Source organism: Nylanderia fulva, unplaced genomic scaffold, assembly GCF_048542155.1.
Source record: "Nylanderia fulva isolate GAGA-0341 unplaced genomic scaffold, ASM4854215v1 Scaffold37, whole genome shotgun sequence".
In the NCBI taxonomy this organism is placed as follows: domain Eukaryota; kingdom Metazoa; phylum Arthropoda; class Insecta; order Hymenoptera; family Formicidae; genus Nylanderia; species Nylanderia fulva.
In genome coordinates, this window is record NW_028190444.1 from 476,772 (window position 1) to 496,439 (window position 19,668).

A 19,668-nucleotide genomic window follows, 5' to 3' on the forward strand; every position below is an offset into this window, starting at 1 on the left:
TTAGCACGCTGAGCATGAATAATGGAGTTCCTCTACAAAAGGGAAAGATAGATAGATATATCCCACATCTACATTTGTTAATCTATTGTTGATCCCGCGGCTGGCGCTAGTAAGCTAATTCTCATATTTGTTCCCTGACGTGTCGTGGATGGCAGATAAAAACATACTTATCTATCTATCACCCTGTCATAAATTACGCTCACTGTCACAGTTATTTGCATATTATCTATAAACAACGAAGAAATTTCAATCCTTGAAGATTCTTAGTTCCAATTTCTAACACTATAACGATCGATATAATAAACATACAAAATTAGTACAAGTTAGTTAAGTCGTAAAAGGGATTACTACATTGCCAAGTATGATTGATATACAATATTATTGATAAAAATGTATAATTATGCAAAGTTATGTACATATGATACCAGATAATAACGAAAAAGATTGTAAAAAATAATTGTAAAAAAGAGTACGTAAAATTACATTTAATTACATTATTTATGTAATTTCATGTATTTTTACAATAAGTAGAGCAATTTAATCTTAAAGAAATTTAATTTGAGAAAAATTTAATTTTTAAAGAAATGTAATCTTAGAGAAAGATGTTAAAAAAATGAAATTCTCAACAAGATTACATTTTTCAAGAAATTAATAATAAATAAGATAAAATTAGCAATTTAAGAAATCGCTAAAAAATGTAGTTTTAGCAATATGAATTTGCACAAAAAAGAATCTCCGTTCTTCCATTCTCATGTTAATCTACGCATTATATTTGCTTGCGAAAAAATGTGCAAATAAGCTGAAAAGTAGCTCGGCACGCTTATGGAGGAATTCTTTAACAATTTATTTTCGGATCTCGCCCTTGAACGGTGAAAAAAAATTGCTCTAAAAATACGGGCGTTTTGCTTACGGCCCGTGAAACATATTGATCAACGTGTAATGGCTTATCGCGCTCATTCGCTATCTTGAAGCTGCATTTGTACAATGAGTAGAGATTAGGAATTCGGAACAGTTTTTAATGCAGATACATATGCACACACATATTCGCACATTCACTCGTGCGAATCGACGTTCGTTATTTATTCCGCTAATGCGGTCATTACAGTAGATTGCGGATGTATCTTTGGGCATTTATCAAGTCGCCAATTCCTATCGTGAAACAATCCTCTAATGGCAAAAACAACAGAATAAGTAGAATAAATACACTGTGAATAAACCGATAAGAAATACGTGTCAGATAATTACATTTGCTCGCTAAATGACAATTTTCTTTCTTGCAGAAACTTATATACATATATATAAATGTAGCGTAGCAAAACTTTCCTGTAAAACAGCATTCACTTGGAATCTTATGTAATATATTTGAATAAATAAATATTAAATTATATACGAATAGATCTAATATATTTGAATAAATAAATATTAAATTATATACGAATAGATCTAATATATTTGAATAAATAAATATTAAATTACGAATATAATTAATATACATATATATATATATATATATATTGATTATATTCGTAATTTAATATTTATTTATTCAAATATATTAGATAAAATTCCAAGTGAATGCTGTTTTACAGGAAAGTTTTGCTACGCTACATTTAAAGAAAATAAAACTATAAGTTTAAAATTTATTTTCATTAGCTCTAACGTCTACTTGCTTCTTTAATATCTTAATAAGAAAGGCTTGTGGGAAAGAACAAATCATCTTTCCTTAAAAGGATACTTCATCGATGATGCATCCATCACTGATGACATAAACAGGTCAAGTATTAATTGCGTAAATTGATAAGCTTTTGCGAGAACAAAACGTCAGTTTATACCGTAAAAATTACTAAAATTTTAATCACGTATACATAAACATAAAAATGTAAAAGATTAGAAATATCGAATAATGGTCTTTAAAAAAATCTTCTAAATTACTTTCAAACGCGCAAATGCGTGTGTATATATATGTTGCAGATGTTTTTATAAAAAAATTAGCTTTTTTAATAATTCCCCCTATATAATTCACGGAAAAAAAACTAGCCACCGTAGCTAAATTTTAGCTGTCCCTATATTACAATCTGAAATTTAGGACAGCTTGGTAACTAATATTTTTTAGCTATAGCTAAACAGAGAATTCTAGCTAAAAAATACTAACTACACAGTAAAAAAAATATGTAAAATTACATTAAAAATATGTAAAATTACATAAATAATAAAAAGGTAAAAATTTCTATTATTTATCGTGTAATTTTACACTTATTATTTATGTAATTTTACATATTTTTGTGTAATATATTACATATTTTTTTACAGTGTATCATAGCTAAATTTCACGTGTAATATATATAGGAACAACTAAAATTTAGCTATAGTAGCTAATTTTTTTCGTGCCATAATTATTACAAATTTCTAAGCACTTTTTCCTCTTTCTCTTCCCGTTAATTAGCTCGTACGAACATCGCGGCGATGCACTCACCATTGCGATGCACTTTCACACATCCGTAGACACGTCTTCTCCTCCTGAAACACGCACGACATTCCCTCATCGCGTATCGCCGATCTCCTAATTCTCAGCCAGTGCAACGCGACGTTGTAGTTCCTCAACAATTGTATTTTACAATTTCGAGAGATCCTCGACACCACCGACGCACTCTCCTTATTATTGTTACGAAGCGCGAATCGGCGGATTCGCATCGCCGTCCTGGTTTTGCGAGTCCTCATCATCACCGCGGAAAATCGCACTCAACTCGATCGAACTTTCTCCTCGCTTTCTCGGGAATCTTAGAATATCGCGTCACCGAAAATTTTCGCGTCTTCGCCCGGTGAAATAATCGGCGGAGGAACTCTTTAATTGCCGGGCGATAAGTATCATTTTTTTTCGCGGCGCGATAAGGAGAGAAGGCGATTTTGTTATAAACGCCGCGACGTGCGGCGAGATACCGAACGATACGAAAATATACGAAACGCGCGAGCTCGATATCTCGCGGCGACGCTGCGCTTATCAAACGCGACGCGCCAATCGTTCATTTATCATCCGCCGCGTATCTGGTTGCTACTTCGCAACGGAGCACCTGTGCGCCTCATTTACGCACTCGCAAGAGGAAACTCCGCTAGTGGTCGGCTCATTAAAGTCGCACGCGCGCTTATTATGGTGATTAAACGTATATCGGTCGGTATATGAGAATTTTCTCTTGGAATTATGTTCCTTCAAAATCATGGTAAAATGGTAAGACGATATATATATAGTATTGAAAGAATTTCTTAAGAGTTTATGATAAAAAATATTAATGTAAAATTAATCGCTTGAAAATCATGGTAAAATAGTGGGACAATATGTATAGTAAGTAATGGAAGAATTTTATATATAAATTTTTCTGATTAATATTTACCACGATAAAAAATATTAATATGTAAAATTAATTGGATATTTTTTAGATATTAATATGTGTTATTATGGTAAATATTAATCACAGAGAAACCTTTATAAAATTCTTCCAATACCATATTATCCCACGATTACCGTAATTTTCGAGGTAAATTCTAAAAATAAATTCTGTCTGTGATATACGCATTCCCTAGTCAAAATTACAATTTTGCTAAAATACTTGGTGATAAAAATTCAAAGTTTGTGGGTGTTCGTAATGTAAATTGGAATTAAAATATTACATATCTTGATCGTCGAGTTTTGAAATGCATATGAGATATTTAAATAGAATAAAATTTAAAAAAATAGAATAATTTTGCATTAATGTATAATAAAAAAAGATATTTTATTTGTAATATAAAAATTTGCGATATTTTTTAAAAATTATTAAATTAAACAAAGTATGTAAATTCTCATTATTATTAATTATTAGTATTATTTTGTTATACAAAATATCTCATTGCATTAATCATATTTTATATCTTAGAAATGTATTATTAAGATATTATGCAGTAAAAACTGCATGATGTAAGAATCATTAATTCAAAAGAGAACCTGTTTCATATCCATAATTATCTGTGCGACAAACTGTCGATTAGAATCTTTATGAGATTATATCGTTCATGTTTATATACACGCAATTTATTTTTATAAAATCGTTTCTACTCCAAGAATAAATGCATCAATTTAAATACACGAACTGTTTGTGTAACACCTCCAATCAGTTAATTCAATCTTAAATATTTATTTAAGATTAAAAATTCCTTCTATTGTCTCTTTCTCACTAATTGTGAGTGAGTTAAAATGCTTGTAATTATAAACATTCATCAAAGCATCATTAATCATTTCTCTCGGACTCTGACTCTCGCTCTCATATAAAGATTAGTTACAATTAACCGAGGTTTCAATTATTCTCTCTTTCACTAGATATATTAAATTTCACTCATGTCAATTTAACTATAGAAAATAGAAACAACCATTTTTGGGGTAACCAGGGTGTCCAGCAGATTCAATGAAAAAAATCCCCGACTTTGTCAGATTTCTCAAGACCAGAAATTAATTTGTTCCCTGACTTTTTAGTATTATTTTTTCCAAATATATAATTTGCATATATCTATATGATAAATCAATTCAATATTAAATCATAAAATCCTTGACATATTTTTGTCAACGATGAAAAGATTTGGAAGTTAAAACAAAAATTTAAATCAATTATACAATCTGCATTATGTACAAAAATCGAAACAAACATGTCACTATTTAAATTTCAAATTTATTTATATTATATCAAATTTTTTAGTTTTGTCTCTATCAAACACATCGAAATAAAATAACACGACGATGAAAATATAAACGAACGAACACGCTATAGCTGAATCTATTTTTAACAACACAGAAAATTAGCGTGCTGGGAGTCAAGGAAGAGTTTATATTTATTTAATAAAAAATTTCAGATTATTGAGCCAAAAAAAATATTGTGAAATAAACCAGATAAAATCACGGCAAAATTTCCTGACTTTTCCCTGACAATTCCAAATTTATCAAATTCCCTGACAGTGCCCGGTTTTCCAGATTTCCCTGACCGCTATAGACACCCTGTCAATTTAACTACAGAAAATAGAAACAACCATTTTTGGGACAACATTGTTCGTTCACTCACCCATTGATGACGGAAGTGGATTCATCGGCGTTAGGTGGGCCCGACACCTGGACTTTGGGCACGGTGTAAACGTCCAAATTTTGTCCATAACCACCTGCGCCCTGTTGATGGGCGGTGCCGTAATCATCGCTGTCACTACTCGGCGGCTGCTCCGATCCTATTCCGCCACGAGGTCTGAAACAGAAGTCATCGTATACTGATGAGCGACCGAATTCTATCTTCCCGCATCGAAATCTGCATCATATTTTGACAAGAATAATTATAATATAAATATAAGATGATATATAAATTAATTTAATCGCGCGCGAGTGTGGATTGCATGCTTAAAAGGTAAGACACGCTGTATATCATTTTAATTTGTTCGACCGATTGGTTTAATAACGTGGGACTTAGATGGCACAATTATACCGTCGCATTAACAGCACGATATAACACCAGCAGATGTGTATTGATCCACTCTTAAAGACGAAAGAGATATATGTATATGCACAAATATAGATATATGTATGCATAGATACATGTGATGATATTATCGGAGTTAAATTACAGTATACATACAATTCTTAACAGGAAATATAATAAAGATTCGTTGATAGCTTTCGTTTCTTCTCTTTTTGTGATAACACATGAATATTAAAATTTACGCTGAATATCGAAAATTGCAAATATGATGGATTTTGATCAGATATAGCGCAAATCTCAGATTTTCTCTTAGAATTTGCCCTGAAAATCATGGTAATTGTGGGACAATATTGAAAGAATTTTATAAGAGTTTCTCTGATTAATATTTACCATAATAAAAAATATTAATATCTATTACAATAAGATATAGAAAATATGTTTGATTAATTTTACTATGTACATAATAATATTTTTATTGTGGTGCATATTAATCATAGAGAAACTCATAAAATTCTCCCAATATTATATTGTCCCATGATTATCATGATTTTCAGGGTAAATTCTAAGAGAAAATTCTCTTTGTGCGAATGAAGGAAATGCTCGGGGCGTGACGACAGACGTCGCGATGGCAAAACGTCACGATCAGCTGTCGCCAGAAGCGCGGCAAATCCCCATCGCGACGCGAATCGGGAAATTAACTGGCCGAGTTAACCAAACCGCGAGTTAATTGACTTCATCTCGTCGCGACAGTCGCGCGATTCGCGCTTCAACGAGAGCGATGGAAAGATTCCAATCACCCGTGAAATACACTTTTCGCAGACGTCACGTGTAAATGAGTCCACTTTTTGTGTTAGCGATACTTAAGCTCCCGGTAAAAAATTTTTTACATATAACAATATGAAATTATATAGAAATATGATCATACAGAATTAGATAAAAGTGCTTTTTATATATAATTATATAAATTTATATATAATATAATAAATATTTCTTCATACATATATGTTTCATATATAATTTGACAAGATTATATATGAATCCTTATAATTTATATATAAATTTATATAATTATGCATAAAAATGGACATATTTCAAATATAATTTTACGATTATATGTATAATTATACAATTAGTTATATATAATTATATATAAAAAATTTTTTACCGAGCTCCAATGTAAGAAAATTTTCATCGTTCGTTTGTAAAATTTTGAACGAAAAGGAAAACGCGAAGAACGAGTATAAATGCAATAATGTAACAATATTTTCGTTCATCTTGTTAGAATGACGGTTCATTGTGGAATTATATTTCAATTAAAATATACTTAATTTTTTAAAATCAAAAGAGCCCTTTAAATTGTCACGTTTTTTTTTTTTAGGAGAGATGTAAATGATTCTTTAGCAGAACCGCGAGAAAATGTATAAATTAAAGGCAACGTAATTTCTCGTAATTAAGCTTTTTCATGAATTTTGAACTTAAAAGTATGAATATTTCTGAAAAGAGAGAAAATTTGTATGTAATTATTAAATATAGAATATTCAATGGAACAAACTTTGAAAAGCATCACTCGCTCATTTGCAACACGAACTCGATCTCAATTTCTATTTTGCAAATTCAACGCCCTTACAATTCCCACAATTCAATTTTCTTTCAGTCCTCTCCGTTTTGATATTCTCATTCTGGAAATTCTCATATCATCCCTTTCAGAGGGCAGAGACAAGATTGCGGAATCGATCGCTGGCGTTTCGCCAGTGCAGGCGCATTATCGCGGAAGTATATTTCCAGAATGACAGTACATATATATATACAATGTGAGCGAGAGAAGACAAATTCGCAAATTCCCCGTTCCTTCTCTCATATTCGTCATGTCGAACGAGAGTGTCCGCGACAAGGCAAATAATATATGCGTTTCTGTCGCAACAGCGAAACATTAATCACCGCAACAGAGTCCGTTTGACTTGGGAAAAAGGTTGGCCTTTTTATTTCGTAGCGAATATGCAACGATTTCTCCTACTTCGTATCTAGCAATCGAATTCATTGTTCGCGTTAAAAACCTTGCGAACTATATTTTCGTTCGCGGCACCGTATTCCCTTTGTCGGTAATGAATCACGAAGCACTGAACTTTCAAGTTAAATCTACCATAGTATAGTATACTATTGCATATGTTACGAATTTACGTTGAAACAGAATTATTTATGAGCTTCCTCCCTTATCCGTGTTAGCGTTCAAAATAGGTCGGCTCTATGTGGAAATCATGCAAGGAGTTAGATCTACATCTTGTCAAGTGATAGAATCACAATCAGTTAGCACGTTCGGGTATTTAGATCTACTTCTTCCCTATTAACTCCTCGCCTTTTCTAATAGAACTGATAAACTGAGAACGTGATCTCTGACCCGTGACCCTTTGCCCGGGATTGGGTAAGGTCTTGCTAAGGACTCGAGGAGGCGTTGACTAATCGTCGACAGTTCTCCAAAGTCGTGCATGCATAATCGCGATAAGGCTGAAAGCAATTGCGAAGAAAATCGAGCGAAAATCGAACATTGTGTAACGCAATATCTCTGTGTACGAGGATGTTGAGCGATGACGTTGTAAATGATAATAGACTCGACTTACGACAACTCTAGAGTTGAAGAGTTCAGACTATTTACGATTTCAAGCAAATTATATGTCAGCTAAATTCAATCAATCTATTTTCCGAATTTTTCCTTTAAATTGCCAGAGCATCTGGACCAAAAAGTGCGTTCGAGCCAATCCAAGTCAATTCACTTTGACCGAATATAAGTAAAAAAAAAGAAAATTGAATATTTTCCTAAAGCTCCAAAAAAATTCACATTACGACTACAGAAGCGATGGAGATTGACAAAAGCTGGGAATCGTCTACTTTGACACATTTTGCAGCCGGTTCGCATGCGGCCTTTGTTCGCACCTGCGGTGAGTATTATCGTAACTGGCAGTCCAGTAGAGAGGCGCCACTGTCCCGCGTTGTTGCTCCTCTTCACGGACACATGCAAAGCCTCCTCCTGAGCTGGAACTGGGTCTTCCCCACGCGTGTGCGAAGCGCAGCTTCAATTATCCTAATCTTCCCGCATCCTCCTTCCGCTTCTCGTCTCTCGCTGACGTGACATGCGAGTCAAACAGAACAGCGATCTCGGAATCGAACCGCAGCCCGGAATCAGACACTCTCCCTCAACCCGAGACGGCAGCACCTTTCCTCTATTATCCCTTCCGGGAAGAACAGACCCTTCTGCTTCCTCGAAGCCCTCGATCGGCTCCTCCTTCGTTCCGGATCCCGCTGCGACTCGGTCTCACCCGAGGAAGACTGTCACCAGAACCTGGTCCACCGGGACCTCGTTCTCCCACGAGTCAGCAGGCGGAGTCACTCTCTCCCTGGAGGAGACCTCGACGTTCAGGACGAGTCCAGAACAGGAGGCAGAGACGCGGGCCTCGCCTAGTCGATTATTCCCAGGACGCCGAGTCCTGGCGACGAGAGGATGAATACGGCAATGCGGCGCGAAGCGTGTGTTCCGCTCTACTCTCGGCAACCGCTTTCGCGGGTGTACGTGAGTTAGCGGATGCGCGCACACGCGCGCGGAAGTGGCGGACTGGTTGGTACCGTCGCGCGTCTGCGCCTCGCGGCTCACCTATTGACCGAATATCATCGCGATGGCTATATGGCTAGGTACACGGATGTGGTGCACACCAGCAACCAGAAGGCTGGCTCGTGTCCGCACGAGCGCCGCTCCGAGATGAATCCTGAGGCTCTCCCTTCCTCCGACGCGGACCCCAGCAGGTGACAGCGATGGCCGTCAGCTGATCGCCGGTTTGACGTCCCTCGAATTCTAGTTGTCTAGAAGGTCTCGCGCGAGGCGAACCTTTCCGTCCGAATTTTCGGCGATTTAATAATACCTTCACCTCTCACCTTTTACTCCTCGACGGGAATTATGTGATCAATCTTCTGGCAAACGTCCGCCTCGGCGTCTTCCTTCGCTTCCTTTATTTTCCTATCTATCTATCTATCTTGGCCTCTTGTTGATTTGTTATCTTTGTATTTTATTATTTTTTTTTCGCCAGAGGCATTTTATCTATCTAACGCGGTACATTTTACAAGGTCAATATTTTTCATCGCTCGTATACATGTATTTTTTTCTATTATGTATTTGTATAAACTCGTATATTTTTTTTACCACTGTTATTTTAAGGATACATAGTTTATCCTGGTTGTCGTACAATATGTACTCTTAAGTTTCAACAGAAAGTTTTAACTGGTTTTCCTAAAATTTTAATAAAAGTCTGTTCCGAGAAGATTGAACATTTTCATAATGTTAGAAGATAAATTATAGCTTACAAACTCTCGCGCAAATCATCGCCGGCTCTCATCTTCCTCTTTCCACGTAATCTCTACCTCTCTATATTTGCGATAGACGTAGCACGTTTAATTGCCCGACGAGGCTCTAGCTCTCGCAACGCGAAAACGACTTCCTCGTTAAAGGAGGGACCGTTTACAACCCGCTCTTCCACTCGTTCGTTCCCACTCGCGATCGCGGAAGTCGGGATCGACCCGACAAAGGGAGGGTCGATGGAGGCTGGAAACACGTCCAGGAGGTGTTTGTTGCGAGGGACGCGGCTTCAAATGTTGTTCACACAACAATCAGTCGCGTACTGCGCCGGTGAAAGCTCTTATCTTGCTACATTCATCATTTTTCATTATGATTTCGCAACGGTAGATTCTTTTTTTGCGCGAACAATACTTTATTTCAGATGCATCGGATTCAGATGTTCCTTCCACCTCTGCATCTCGTCTAACGCATAATTGCGTAAAGGTGCATGTGCAGCATGCTGCAGCAGCAGTTTGTTGCTAATGGTAAAATTCGATTGAACGAACAGCAAAGCGGAAAAACACGCATCTAGTTGGTTCTAATTATTATTATTATTATATTAGCTAAATTTAAGAATAAATTAGGATGTATTATGAGAATACATATAAAAACAAAAACCGTAATTTTAATCTTGAAATAATAAGAGGACAAAGAAATATTGTATAAACGAGCAACAAAGGCAGCAAAGCAGAAGAACACGAACCTAATTGATTCTAATTATTATTATTATTATTATTATATTAATTAAATAATGGATTTAAAAAATAAATTATGATATATTATGAGAATACATATAAAAGCAAAAACCGTAATTTTAATCTTGAAATAATAAGAGGACAAAGAAATATAAACGAACAACAAAGGCAGCAAAGCAGAAAAACCTAGTTGATTCTAATTATTATTATTATTATTATATTAATTAAATAATGGATTTAAAAAATAAATTATGATATATTATGAGAATACATATAAAAGCAAAAACCGTAATTTTAATCTTGAAATAATAAGAGGACAAAGAAATATAAACGAACAACAAAGGCAGCAAAGCAGAAAAACCTAGTTGATTCTAATTATTATTATTATTATTATTATATTAATTAAATAATGGATTTTAAAAATGAATTATGATATATTATGAGAATACATATAAAAGCAAAAACCGTCATTTTAATCTTGAAATAATAAGAGAACAACGAAATATAAACGAACAGCAAAGGCAGCAAAATAGAAGAACACGCACCTATATAGTTGATTCTAATTATTATTTGTCTGTGACATTATAAGCGTGCGGACCTCAAAAATCGATGTTCCTCCTACACTATTGCTTTTACGGTACAATCTAATCATATGATTCAAATCATTATGTATCCCTCGGGTCTAATAACCGGAGTAGAAACACAATCTAAGATTTTTAACCATCACATTATTACTATGTTGGAGGAATATCGCTTTTCTGCATTTTTACATCATGTTCTCTTTTTCTCTTACGATAATAATTGTTAATCATTATTGTATTTTAATGCGTTACATACTTTATGACGTTTTTTACTAAACTTGATTTATATATGACCGTTATGACACCGTTTATTATTTGTTAAATTCAGAATTTAATCAGCGTTGATAATCAAAATATTGATCGAAACGTTCGCTTTATATTTATATTTAAAGAGTACTTATGTTTTAATTCTTTTTTGTCACCTTTTATTGTAATTTATTAGTAAACATTATATTAAAGAATATTTTTTTTTTTATATATATATGACTTTCTGTCCAACATAATTTGAATTTTTATATTTACTGCTCTTAACAGCCTTTTATCAAATTTATTAGAATTTAATAAGAGCCTCGACTTACTACGATCTAATTATTATTATTATATTAGTTAAATAATGGATTTTAAGAATAAATTATGAATATACATAAAATGCAAAAACCGCAAATTTAACCTTGAAAATAACAAGAGAACAAAGAAATATGCTCTAATAAATTTTGATCACGTCACTGATTTGCTGCTGTAGCACGCTGCGTATGAAAATGAAACACCTAGCTCTTAACGCAGGACGATTCTACGTGGTCGGGATATTTTTATTATTCCCGCATCCCCCTGTTACTACGTCATCTACCTGGCAATTGCGCAATCCAGGGACTAACCCCTCGAACTGAAAACCACCCGTCCCGTCCTTTTTCCCACGACGCTCTCGCCTTCGCCGAGCGATAAACAATTTGTCGAGCTAAATCGTGACCAATATAATTCCAATGAGTTCACACCAACGCGTGTATGTCGCGTAAATCACTTCTATATTTATTCATGACAATGTAAATGAGACGATTGACGCAGAGCCCGATCTTTCCATGGCCTCTGGAGCGAAAAATTGTGCGGCCTCAGCGAAATCAGATCAATTATGATGAATATTCTATATCTCTCGGAGAGAGTGAGTGAGATAGAAAGTGGGCGGAAACGTGCAGCTATATAACTTACGTTGGCATCGACACGGCAGGACATCCGAGCTGCAGGAGGCTCCTGGCGAGATACTCCGGCGCAGGTGCGTCGCTCGCAGGTGCGTAACGCCTGGCGGACCGGGACGATCTGCTGTTGACGTCGCAGCCCGCGCATTTATCCGACGCGACCGACGACGACGACGACGACGTGGACGCCGACGACGGCGACGACTCCGCATTCGTCAGGCGTGACCGGTCCCGGGCGACGACGTGGCGATCGGAGCTTTCGCTCGTTCGTGAAATCTTCAGGGAACCACCGCGACACAGGCTCACCTCGCTCTCTGAAATTTCAACACACAGGCTGTTCAGCAGACTCGAAAAATTTTTATTAAAATTTTAACACAGAAGGAATTTATCCTGAAAATCACAGTAATCGTGGGATAATATAAATATTAATATCTGTCAGAAATTTCAACACACAGGCTGTTCAGCAGACTCGAAAAATTTTTATTAAAATTTTAACACAGAAGGAATTTATCCTGAAAATCACAGTAATCGCGGGATAATATAAATATTAATATCTGTCAGAAATTTCAACACACAGGCTGTTCAGCAGACTCGAAAAATTTTTATTAAAATTTTAACACAGAAGGAATTTATCCTGAAAATCACAGTAATCGTGGGATAATATAAATATTAATATCTGTCAGAAATTTCAACACACAGGCTGTTCAGCAGACTCGAAAAATTTTTATTAAAATTTTAACACAGAAGGAATTTATCCTGAAAATCACAGTAATCGTGGGATAATATAAATATTAATATCTGTCAGAAATTTCAACACACAGGCTGTTCAGCAGACTCGAAAAATTTTTATTAAAATTTTAACACAGAAGGAATTTATCCTGAAAATCACAGTAATCGTGGGATAATATAAATATTAATATCTGTCAGAAATTTCAACACACAGGCTGTTCAGCAGACTCGAAAAATTTTTATTAAAATTTTAACACAGAAGGAATTTATCCTGAAAATCACAGTAATCGTGGGATAATATAAATATTAATATCTGTCAGAAATTTCAACACACAGGCTGTTCAGCAGACTCGAAAAATTTTTATTAAAATTTTAACACAGAAGGAATTTATCCTGAAAATCACAGTAATCGTGGGATAATATAAATATTAATATCTGTCAGAAATTTCAACACACAGGCTGTTCAGCAGACTCGAAAAATTTTTATTAAAATTTTAACTACAGAAGGAATTTATCCTGAAAATCACAGTAATCGTGGGATAATATAAATATTAATATCTGTCAGAAATTTCAACACACAGGCTGTTCAGCAGACTCGAAAAATTTTTATTAAAATTTTAATACAGAAGGAATTTATCCTGAAAATCACAGTAATCGTGGGATAATATAAATATTAATATCTGTCAGAAATTTCAACACACAGGCTGTTCAGCAGACTCGAAAAATTTTTATTAAAATTTTAACACAGAAGGAATTTATCCTGAAAATCACAGTAATCGTGGGATAATATAAATATTAATATCTGTCAGAAATTTCAACACACAGGCTGTTCAGCAGACTCGAAAAATTTTTATTAAAATTTTAACACAGAAAGAATTTATCCTAAAAATCACAGTAATCGTGGGATAATATAAATATTAATATCTGTCGTAATATGTTCGATTAATTTTATTATGTTCATATATTTATTATTTAATATCATATTCCCGATTATTATTCCATAATTTTCAGGGTAAATCTTATGAAGAGAAAATTCTCTTCATATATGTGTATATAGCAATGATAATAAAATAATACATGTATCAGGGTATCCAGCAGATTCAATGAAAAAAATGTTTATTAAAATTAACACAGAGAGAATTTTTTCTTGGAATTTACCCTGAAAATCACAGTAATCATGAGACAATATAAATATTAATAAATTTGATAAAAGGCTGTTAAGTGCAGTAAATATAAAAATTCAAATTTTGTTAGAAAGTGAAGTCATATATAAAAAATAATATTCTTTAATCTAATGTCTAATAATGAATTACATTAAAAGGTGACAAAAAGTAATTACACATAAGTACTCTTTAAATATAAATACAAAGCAAAAGTTTCGGTCAGTATTTTGACCATTATCAACGTTGAATAAATTCTGAATTTAAAAAACTAATAAACGGTGTCATAACGATAAATATATACATCAAGCATAGTCAAAAATGTCATAGAGTATGTAACGCATTAAAAATACAATGATAGATATAAAGACTGACAAATAATAATAATAATAATAAGCGATATTCCTCCAACATAGTCATAATGTGATGGTTAAATTTCGTAAATTGTGTTTCTACTCCGGTTATTAGACCCGATAGACACATAAATATTAATATCTGCCATGATATGGCAGGGTAAATCCTGAGAGAATTCTCTTTATATTATAGCAATGATGATCAAATAATACATGTATCAGGGTATTTAGCAGACTCAATAAATAAATTTCTCTGACTTTTTCAGATTTTCCAAGAAATTAATTTGTTCCCTGACTTTTAAAAAATTTTTTTTAAATATATAATTTGCATATATCTATATGATAAATCAATTAAATGTTAAATCATGAAATCCTTGAGATATTTTTGTCAAAGGATGAAAATATTAAACAAGTTACAAAAGTAAAAAAAGAACAAAAATTTTAATCAATTAGGTACAATCTGCATTATGTATGATAATCGAAACAAACGTGTCACTATAAACTATTTAAATGATCACCTTTTTTATTTATATTATATTGAATTTTATTTTTAATATATTTCAACAAATTATAATACATATATTTTAATATATTTAATATCTAATATCACGACAAAACTTTTAAATAAAACATTTTTAATAAAAAATGAATTAAAATAAAGTTCTTGAACAATATTATAATTCTTGAGCAATGTTATAATATATTTTGAAATATATCATACATTGAAATAAAATAACACGGCGATGAAAATATAAATGAACGAACACGCTGTAGATGAATCGATTTTTAACAACACAAAAAATTAGCGTTCTGAGAATTGAGAAAAAGTTTATATTTATTTAATAAAAAATTTCAAATTATTGAGACAAATGTAGAATAATGTGAAAAATCCAGATAAATAGTAAAATTTCCTGACAATTCCAGATTTTTAAAATTCCCTGATAATGCCCGGTTTTCCAGATTTCCCTGTCTGTTAGACACCTTAAACACAGCATATCCCAGATGATTATAATGAATTATATAGATAGGTATACATTCGCATATGATTAAATTGTCACCGGACGGTGTTGTGATTATTGCGTCAAACGCGGAAGTGAAAGCAATCCGCGCAAATTGAAAGATGCAGGAAGCTGATATTAAAGTGTCCCCTCTCGCACTCTCTTTAATCGGGGAAATTATTATCCTGACGTATTCCATTTCATATTGAATTCGTTTCTTTCATTTTTATTAAATACTTTCGAGATATCTATAGATATACGGGAAAATTTTCTTTTAGAATTTATCCTGATAATCATAGTAATTGCGGCACTGAAAAAAATTTATTGAATTTGAATAAGTATTTGTTTCAATACTGCAAAATAAATTATTTATTTGAAATTAATAATATTAATTTAATGTAAAAAATATTTATTTGATATAAGAAAATTCTTTCCAAAACAAATAAATATTTATTGGTTTCAAATAAATAATTTATTAGACAGTATTGAAGTAAATATTTAATTAATTTAATCTTTTTTTTCAGAGTGGGACAATAATGGAAGAATTTTATAAGAATTTTTTTTTCTGTGATTAATATCTACCACAATAAAATATGTTCGAATAATTTTACTACACTAAAAAGAAAAATTGAATTCGAATAAATATTTATTTCAATATTGCCTTTAAATAATTTATTTAAAACTAATAATATTGACTTGATGTGAAAAAAACACTTATTTGATATAAGAAAATCCTTTTCAAAACAGATAAATATTTATTTGTTTCAAACAAATTATTTATTAGACAGTATTGAAATATTTATTAATTCAATAATTTTTTTCAGTGTATACACATATTAATATTTTTTATTATGATAAATATTTATGAGAAAAACTTTTATAAAAAATTCTTCCAATACCATATTATCCCACGATTACCATAATTTTCAGGATAAAAATTCCAAGGCAAAAATTCTCTCCGTAACATACATTAAAATTTAATAATAATAATAATTTCCAATTAAAGCTCATGTAAAAATCCCAATGCAATTTTTTCCAATACAGACTTAAGAGTCATCTCTGGGTTAAATATATCTAAACCAATATTATTTCTTACATTCGTAGCTCACTCGGTCGCAAAACTTTTTCGACGCACTTCACCAAAAGCTATATCGCACATTCTCTCTCGCTTTTTCTTTCGTGTGTTCGGAAAAAATTACTTGGACAATAAACTAATTTCTATATGATCGCACAAAGAACGAAACGCATGTAGCAACAACACACTCGACGTCTGGCGAGCTGTCACTTGCCCCCTTCGGCTTTAATTCATTTAAAGCCCCCGGTTACGTCAGCGTCTCCGGTTTATACTACCTGCATTACGTGAATGCATTACGGGTGCCTCCGACCTAAGTGACTTAAGTCTCTCGTGTGTCCCGACACACCGGCTTGGATCTGATATACCCGAGGAGCCACATTACTAAAGATCGATAGTTCGCCACCAATCATCCCTGATACTCGATCTGAATTTTTAATTTCGAAAGGCAAGAGTTTCTCGAATAACGCAATTAATCCAGTTTTAACAATATAGAATTTCATCAAAATGGAAAGCCCTAGTTTCGCGTAAAAAGAGTGCGAGATTCAAAGAATTCCTAATTCGGGATTGAAACAATATAATGTCATGATGAATTCACGGAGGATTAATTATTCGATTAATTTATTTCAAAAAGCTGGTATATTTTATTGAGGAAAATTAATATATAAATATGAAATGATTTAAAATTATTAAAAATTATAAATAATATAAAATATATAAAGAACTATAAAAAACTTCTTTATAAGCTCGTATTATAAATAATAATAGAAATTAATATATATTTTAAATGTAATTAATATATCCAATTATTTATTAATAAAAAAAGCGTTAACCACACACTTCATTTATAATAATATAATATGCGGAAATGTCCAGAATATTAATTTTGACAAGAAAAAAACGATTTATATATATTATAATTTTTTATGCACACACACGAGAACTTGTGATCATTTAATTATAATTTTCGGCACTAAATAGAATAATTCTAATTTTTTTATGTAGTACAAAGATTGATAAATGGCAAGAAAAATTTTTTGGTAATTACGATATGTGAGATTGAGAGAGGGAACCCGTCAAAATGCGATACAAATTCCTAATTTCACGTGGAAAATTAATTCGAGGCGACGCGAAAGAACAAATCTCTCTATTCTCTTCTCGCGCGTGAGCTATTCTACATAATATGAACAAAACGCCTCGCGGCCTGCTGCCCAACTGAAAATTCTCGAAGGTGTGGAAGAAATGCGACTGTAACAACAGATATACCGCCACGTTTTTGGCAAAGCGCCGCGCATCCTTCGCGCATCTCTCATATGTACAGGGTGTTCCAGACTTTCCGTATCTTCCACACGTTAATGGGAGATTCCGGAGGCGATTTCTCCTCAGCGAAAATGTCCAGGCACCAACTTTTTCGAGTTATAAACGATTGAAAATAAATACTTTTTTGGAAATTATATAAGCCTTGGAAAAATATTTATTTTATAGGCTTTATATTAAGAATAATTTTTAGAATATTGAGAAAACTACATTTTTCAGTTAGGTAAATTCAAGTAAAGTTTACTTTAATAGAATTTTAATTTAAGGCTCATGATTTCAAAAATTGGGAAGATTAAAAAAATAATGACCTTTCTCGACATTTTCGCTGAGGAAAAATCGCCTCAGGACACCCTGTATATGTGCATATGTGTGTGAAAAGGCCGCATCTCGCTCGAGAGATTCGCGACACGTATCTATAACGACGATCGAAGATGATTCCCAAATTATTTACGGCACGTGACAATGGAGCAGTTTCGTGGGCGGTTTTCTGAAAACCGGGATCCCATTCCACCTCCAGATCTGCTGAGAAATTATAGGTAAGAAGAATGGTACCGAGTGTGCGTTTCGCGGAACTTGGCATTACCAGATCGGAAGAAGGAAATACGACAGATGATATATCGCGGAAAAATTCGAGAACCCTCTGTTGCAACGAATTTAAATTTTTTTTTGTCGATTGTTCAATTTTGTGGAAATCAAATGAAAATTATATGATGTATTATGATGGAAAACTTATCGAGTATGTGTTTTTTCGCGGAACTTGGTATTGCCAGATCGGAAAAGGCGAAATATGACAGATAAAATTGCGGAAAAATTCGAGAACCCTGTTGCGACGAATTTAAATAATTTTTATTTCGTTGACTGTTCAATTTTATGGAAATCAAATGAAAATTATATGATGTATTATGATGAAGATTTAAGCAACGAAAAATTTGAATGTCAAAAAAAAATATTGACTTCTGATGTCTATGGATAGTTTTAGAGAAAGACTGGTCGAAAACGAGATTGATTAATTAATATATTCTTTCTCTCATTAATTAACATATTCTTCAGCTTGATATTTACTTACTTATGCACTAATTATATTATTATGACTGTCGTACAGACATCAGTTTTTTGTTTGTTAACGGCAAGTTTGCTTTATTGTTAGTTGTAAAAGACGAACCTCAAACCCGGGAAAAAATTTTTTATATATAGTTAAATATAAATAATTGTATAATTATACATATAATCGGAAAATTATATGTGAAATATGTCTATTTTTATACATAATTATTTTGTAAATAAATTATAATAAGGATTCATATATAATTATGTCAAATTATATATGAAACATATATATTTATTTGTATAAAGAAATACTTATTTATTATATTTATATATGCATATATATATATATATATATATATATTTATTTATATAATTATAAATAAAATTATTATTATAATTATTATATTATATATAATAATATATAAGGAGCACTTTTATCTAATTATGTATGGACATATTTCATATATAATTTTGCGATTATACGTATAATTTTATATATTTCTACATAATATTTATATTGTTATATATAAAAAATTGTTTCCCGGGAATGTCCTGAAATCAATATTAAATTGCATCGAAGATACTCGTGTGGGCGTAAAATATAAAACACTATCCATATATAATCATCTGCGGACAGCGATTGCGGATATTATCTATACGATCTG

General features: G+C 32.6%; 1 protein-coding gene across 3 annotated transcripts in view; it reads right to left on the reverse strand.

Moving 5' to 3' along the window:
• Positions 1-19,668, reverse strand: part of LOC114936767 (uncharacterized) — an 80,383-nt gene that overhangs the window by 52,684 nt on the left and 8,031 nt on the right. For all 3 annotated transcript variants that reach the window (XM_085485467.1, XM_085485466.1, XM_085485465.1), the window contains 2 exons: positions 12,341-12,641; positions 5,082-5,255 (listed from right to left, as the gene is read on the reverse strand). In XM_085485467.1, coding sequence (XP_085341593.1) covers positions 5,082-5,255; positions 12,341-12,641 — 475 coding nt within the window. The remainder of the gene's footprint in view (positions 1-5,081; positions 5,256-12,340; positions 12,642-19,668) is intronic.